This window comes from Quercus robur, chromosome 12 (assembly GCF_932294415.1).
Source record: "Quercus robur chromosome 12, dhQueRobu3.1, whole genome shotgun sequence".
NCBI lineage: Eukaryota > Viridiplantae > Streptophyta > Magnoliopsida > Fagales > Fagaceae > Quercus > Quercus robur.
In genome coordinates this window covers 10748590-10755764 of record NC_065545.1, presented here as the reverse complement: position 1 = coordinate 10755764, position 7175 = coordinate 10748590, and the positions used below count along the sequence as shown (strand labels likewise).

Sequence of the window (7175 nt, the reverse complement as noted above, 5' to 3'; positions counted from 1 at the left end):
GTCATATAATTTAACTGACACATTATTGTGTTTCCAATAAAGACACTTAGAGTTTGTATCCTCACCCATGATGTGATGTTGAAATTGTTTTATGCTTTTGAGAAGTGTAAGTTTTTTTTTTTTTTTTTTTTTTTTTTTTTTTTTTTTTTTTTTTTTTTTTTTTTTCAGGTGGTTTTGAAAATTAAGGGTTTTCATTAACCAAAAATTCCAATGGTATCAAATACTAAAAAAAGAAAAGAAAATTTCAAAAATATTTTTACTTTGAAACAAGGGAAATGCATATAATATTGATTTTACTCTTTTTTTTTTTTGGGGGGGGGGTATTTTTGTGGTTAAATATCAATATCGTATCTATTTGTTTATTGTTCCACTATGAGTCTGTTAGATATAGAGCTCGTTTGGGTAATCTTATTTTTCATTAATTTATTGTGATTAAAGTATAAATTTAATAACAGTACGATGGTATCTAAAAAATATTTAAATTTTAGAAAAATCAGGCATAAACTAAATAAATTGAATAATCTGAAATGAGAAATGATATGTCTACAACATTTTTACAATAAATAAAGTTGTTACTAGTTGTTATTGTTGGGGCAAAAAAGTAATCTTAGCGTTAGTTTGAAATTTGAACTAATAACAACTAACCACCTGTAATTTGTTGTAAAAATATTGTAGATGTAGCATCCCTCGTCTGAAATATACGCTAACAAACTAGTCTTAAAGGGAGAAATAATATCTTTCCTTTTCAGCACAACTTTACCAAATAAGCTAAATATTACCCACGTATCAATGCCACACTTATTCCAATCTTCAAAAAAAAAAATTTCTAACATTTTTTCTCCAAAAAAAAAAAAGAAAAACAAAAAAAAGAGAGGAAGAAAAACAATACATAATTTTTTTTTATCAGAGAAAAATAAAAATATATTAGAGGTTGTTTTTCTTCAAAGCCTAATAAATTTCCATTTTTGTTGTTGTACTTGTATCGACTCATATATTCCTTCTCTTCTTGCATAGATTCTAATCTTAATATCTTTAGTTCCCTAATCATATAGTCTATTTGCCTCTCTCTCTCTCTCTCTCTCCATCCTGATTACAGTCTAGTTTATTCCCCATCTTCCTTGAGCTGGCTCCCACTAATCATTTCCATAATTGCCAAAGCCTACCACCTTGTTTTTGGGCTGTCTGCAAAAACTCTCTTCTGTTGTGTGTGTATCTCTTATTTACAGCTTTTCTGCACAACAACAAACATCAAACTTCAAGACCCAGCTTACGATATGAGGTAAATTTATTTCTGACAAAACAACAGGGCAAAAGGGTCTCACTCACCCTTGCCCATATTGTTGTCGTTGTTGTTGTTGTTGACAATTTTTTTTTTTTTTTTTTTTTTTCTCTTTTTAGGTATCTATCTGTTAAAATTTTTCTCTTTGGTATCAGCGATCTTTGAAAAGAAAAAAAAAAGCATAAACAAACAACAAATTGTTGGTTTGTTTTGTAATTCAAAAAGGTTTAAGGTAAATAAAAACAAATCCAAGTTCATGGCAGGATGGTCTACTTTGACAAATGGGTCTGCCTTAGATTGTCGTGAAATTGCTAATGCTTATCAAAGTAATGGTCTTTACCTGTCTAACGATAATAATTCCGTAAAAGACGGTGTCTTTGTTGGTGAGGTCGATGAATTTCATGATGATTATGAGGATAAACTACGGACCCTTTTCGATCAGGTTCTTTTGGTTTTTCTAAAAGATATTAGTAGTAAGGGTGTGTTTAGATCTTTTCCTGCAATGCTTGGTGATGGGCGGTCCCTGGATTTGTTTAAATTGTTTTGGGGTGTGAGGAAGAGAGGAGGGTTTGATAGGGTGTCTCAGAAAGGCTTGTGGGCCTATGTGGCCGAGGAGTTGGGTTTGGATCGTAGAGCTACGCCTTCAGTGAAATTGATATGTTCTAAGTATGTGAATGAATTGGAGAAATGGTTCAAGCAGAGTTGTAAAGATAGGAAATTGGGAAATGGGCAATTTAGATGTGATGGGGATTGCAATTTGTTGTCGTTGGAGGTGGAGACTGAGTTTCGAGGATTGTTAGCCTATACCTCTGGCAAAAAGAAAAAGATAAAAAGTGCTGGACTTGTCAAATTGGTATCTGAGAAAAGTCGGAAGTACATTGATATGGATGTTGGGAAGGGTAGGTTTGATTTGTCTGACAGAAAAAATGCATGTAGAATGCAGGATGGTGTTGGTAAAAGCTGTTGTGATGACGACGAAATAATTCATGATGATGACGAAAATGTTTTTTGTTATGATGTTAATGATCATGTGATACTGGACTCTTGTTTATCTAAGAAAGAATTTAATTCTCGTAAAAGAAAGCGAGAGTCTTTAGAAGAAATGCTGAAGTGGTTGAGCCAGATTGCAAAGCGTCCGGACGATCCTTCAATTGGGGTAATTCCAGAGCCATCTAAGTGGAAGGAGCGTGGAGGCGAGGAATTCTGGGGCCAGGTAATTATGGCAAGGGAGGCACTGTTGCTAAGAAGGCATGTCAATCCTAAAACTGAAGAATCTCTCTTAGAGGTAAGTTCATGCATATTTGGCGTTTCTCCCGAAGTTTTTGCTTTTATCTCACATTATTTATGCCTTGAGTTGAATTAATGTCAGCAATATAATGCCTTAAATTTTCTCCGAATTACTAATGAAACTAACATCCACTCTAAGATTTCATCAATTAATGCATTGTGATCAAACTGGTTCAAATTCAGCACCCCACCCATCTTGCCACCACATGCCCGGCTAATAACTTGGTGTGGGCATTTAAATGGGGCTTATATTTGTAAAATATTTGCACTGCATATATAATTCTTGTTGTAATTGCATTAGACCAAGATGAACACCAAGGTTTTAAGGTAGAAAAACTAGTTAATATGTTGCTATCTTTTTTTTGGATATGTTGCTATCTTTTAGGAGAATAATATTATTTGCCTTGCCCGAAAGAGAATCTTGCAATGGAGTAATGAAATATTTAACCTGGGCACCAAATGATGGTGAACATTTTAATTGTCATGTTAATGACATATTCAATTCAAACAGACTCATTTATTTATCAAAAACATCATTTTGCGGATTGCTATTTCTCAATCCCAGCTTATGCACTTAATTCTCTCACAATCTCAAGCCCCATCTCTCACTCTCTCTCTCTCTCTACTTTAAGGGGGAACATTTGCTAATGTTGATACAGCTGGCTCAAACTCCTGACCTCTTATAAGGTCTTTGCATAGCGTCCAAATACTGACATTTTCGAGAACACCCAATATCATTTACTACATAGTGTGGTTCATCTCATTTTTAGTGTCATATAGACTTGAGTTGGTTTAGCTATGTTTCATTTTTCTTGTGAAAGGAGATATGATGTGATTTTTTCTCAATCTATGAAGCGACCAATCCCTCACCTTCCCTAACATCTAGTGTGAAAAAATAAAGCCAGAAAGGCAGAAAGTATTAAGATGGTATCACATCATTTCAAATTTTCAATGTCCCACATCCTTGGTCAAGTTTTTAAAAGCATATTTTGTTTATTATTCTAATTGTTTTGTTGCTTGGTCAATGGCACATTAACCAGTATGGGTAATAGGAGATATAAAGATCGAAAGTTGAAGTAAATGGATCTCAGCATGTGAATATTTTAGCTTTCAAGTAAAAGGTCCATAATGAAGAATTTTTATGAGTCTACTTGTTGCAAATGAAATTATATTACTCATCAATTGTACACAATGATGATGGTCTGAACTTGCAGAAGAAGTTCAAGATGCATCCCTCTATGTACGAGGATAGTACCGCTCCTAGTCACCAGTCTACAGAGAGGTTAAGATGCAGTGAAAGGCTTCCTACTTTGGCAAAATGTCGTTCATGCTCTTGTTGCGATTCAGGTTCAGCCACTCAAAGTAAATTGAGCACTCACAAAATAGAGTTGGATAATGACCCCAAGGAACAAGAACCTGATACTGTTGGTCTACCAGCTACAAGTACAATGGATGGCTCACCTGAGGATCATCCTCATGAAAAGCAAGTTTCTCAGGGTCCTGACCATCAAGCTGAGGTCCCTGAATGGACTGGTGTGGTTTCAGAAAGTGACTCCAAGTGGCTAGGGACATGTGTATGGCCTTTGGAACATGAAGAGCACAATTCCCCAATTGAAAGAGATCCTATTGGGAGGGGAAGACCGGATTTATGTGGCTGTCGACTTCCAGGTTCTGTTCAATGTGTTAGATTTCATATAGCTGAGAAGAGGATGAAATTGAAGCTCGAACTGGGATTGGTGTTTTACCATTGGAGATTTGATCGTATGGGGGAGGAAGTTTCACTTAAGTGGACTGCTGTCGAAGAAAAGAGATTTAAGGATATGGTAATGTCAAATCTTTGGAACCAAGCATTCAAGTCCTTTCCAAGGAAGACAAGGGAAAATTTGGTGAGCTATTACTTCAATGTACTTCTTGTCCAGCGTAGAAGATATCAGAACCGTGTAACCCCAAAAGATGTTGACAGTGATGATGATGAATTAGAGTTTGGATCTTTAAGTGGCGGTTTTGGGCTTGAAGCAATCAAGGTTCCAGGCTCCAATTTTCTGGAGTGTTCTCAGAATAAGCAGTGCACTGATTTTGAATAGTCAAAAATGTGGAGTTGGATTTCATCACCGTGATCAGGGGTTTGTTTTGGGCCTTACAAATGAACTACATGAATTTGCCTCTGGTCAAAAATTTGTAAAACCTCATATTCACAGACACAGCTATACTCTCCCTTGAAATTTTGATGACATAGGATTATCACATTCGAGTATGATGCAATTTTGATGATATGTGCCCGTTGTGGTGGAAGGCTGGAAGCAGGTTTGCTGCAGTATCAGTTTAAAAAGCTTTACTACTGATCTGGATGCTGCATTGTGAATACTTTTGTGTAATACCAGGTAATATTGCTCGGAGCATACCCATTTCATTAGATAGGGATGAGAGACAGTGGTTCAAGGTGAGGTTGTAGTTTGTTTCTTTACTAAAATGTGCATATAGTGCTCGATATTGTGATACCTTTACATCATGTTTCAAAGTTGTGGTGATGGTTCTTATTTTGATCTTTGCATTTACTTATTGCATAATTTTTAATTTCAGTTATTAAAAAAACAAACAAACAACAACAATAACCATCAAGGAATGTAATATGGTAAAGTCTCCGATGGTTGAATAAAAGATCTAAAGTTCAATTCTCGCCTACACCAAAAACTGATTGGTGTCTTGATCTGATGATAAAGAGTTATTATCAAGAGTGGACGTTATAAGTTAAAACTCTCTAAAAAAAAGTGTAATGTAATATGGAGATACGATTTTCAAGAGCTAAGAAGTGGAACATCAAGGTTCTGGGTTTTGGTTTCATGAAAGTGTTGGCTTTCATCCACAACTTAAGAATGGGAGGCTGAGAACGCTATGTTTGGCTAGGCCAATGTTTTAGAGAGCTTATTTGCTTAAACAGAAGGTAGAAAATGGCTCAAGTAAGCTAACCAAAAACACAAGGACCTTAAATCTTACTGACTGTAGAGTGAAGATAGTTTGTTGAGTGGAATTCAATAACGGTTCAATAAATCTAAGAACACAACAAAAATTCGCAACATTCTCAAATTAGTCTACCACCTCATATATCAGGTCCACCACAATTTGCAATTTTTTTTTTTAATCTAATGGCCAATGTGTGAGATAGTCAACTTATCTAGTAATGTTATGAAATTACTGTGAATTTTGTTAGCTCTCTCAAAGGATTGTAGATATTACTCGAGATTGTAAATATTATTAGACATGGGTTATCAATTTCTTAGCCATTAAACTCACGGAGGACATATTATGCTTACCAAGACACAACTATGAAATTTATATTATGGAAATTGTGAAAGCTGAATGGAAGATTGACGTCAATTCCATCGACTACAACTTGGCTATCATGTTGGAGTTTGGAAGTATTGCCTGTTGCTTTCCGCTATAAGCTGTAGTTACATATTATATTGTGGAAGAAAAATAGTTTTTACTTTTAAGTCCATGTATGGAAGTAAACAAAGCATCTTTCTAATATCAACCGAATAGTATGCTTACTATGGTAGAAGGTTGATTAGTTGGATTCCAATTTGGTCATATTCATATTGCAGAGATTATATATTTTTAATTAACAAAAGAAAAAAGAATTACGAATTTGCTTATGATACATTAGTTACAAAGTTGTCAATCTTTCTATGTTTATTCAATTTATTAAATTAAAAGAACTATGGTAATTGGTAAGTATTAATTCTCTTACTTTGTTCATCAAAGAGTCTTTTGGTTCAATGGTATTCTTGTTTCGGCTCTATGCAGCGCGCCTCTCACAGCACGTGAGTTTTACTCTGTATAAAGCCGAAATACAATATACTTTCACTTTTCAAGTTCTAACATTGAAAATAAGGCCCCTACAACTTAGTGTAGGAGAAAAAAAAAATCTTAAATGCTGCTTCATTGACGCCATGTGCTAAAAAGGAGTGTATTCAACAATAACAAGATGTGTCCATGTCGTTCAAACCCAACATGTTTATGGGGGGCTCAATAAAGGTACTTTTGCATATTAGGAATTGGGATCCATCCTATCTTCTTATGAAGCCTTACCTACCTCATCTTAAATATGTGCCTAATAGGAGAAGAAAATGGGTTGTATTAAATGAACACAAATCATCTCTTTAACATTTTGTGTTTCACTTTATAATTTATATTTCATCACTTATGGTATGCCATATATATAAATTTTTTTTTTCATTTTAAAAATGGGTTGTTTTATAAAGAAAGTAAAAAAAAAATACGTGACAAATTATAATTAGTAGAGTATAAAGTAGAACATAAAAATTGGGACGAATAAATTGTATTTATATTAAACTTTTAATCATCCATTAATACTTTCAACACCAACATTAAGCTGATTGTATGTGCTAATAGAAAATCGAGAACTCACTTACAAAAGAGAAAATTTAAGAAACAATAAAATTTCATGCACTCAAACACAAAGATGGAAAGTGTTAACAATTCAATGATACGCTCCATCAAATCTTAATATGGTTGGTGTGGAATAGGAGATGAAGTGAAAGATGATGGAGCAACTTGTTTGAAGGTGCAGCCTATGTTTAGAGAGTTG

General features: G+C 34.4%; 1 protein-coding gene across 1 annotated transcript; it reads left to right on the top strand.

Moving 5' to 3' along the window:
* The first annotated feature begins 978 nt into the window (after positions 1–978).
* On the top strand, positions 979–5107 carry LOC126710282 (AT-rich interactive domain-containing protein 2-like). The gene is made up of 3 exons (XM_050410669.1): positions 979–1279; positions 1399–2564; positions 3781–5107. The coding sequence occupies exons 2-3, from the start codon at positions 1536–1538 to the stop codon at positions 4648–4650; spliced, it is 1899 nt and encodes a 632-aa protein (XP_050266626.1). The 5' UTR covers positions 979–1279; positions 1399–1535; the 3' UTR covers positions 4651–5107.
* Positions 5108–7175: the final 2068 nt, after the last annotated feature.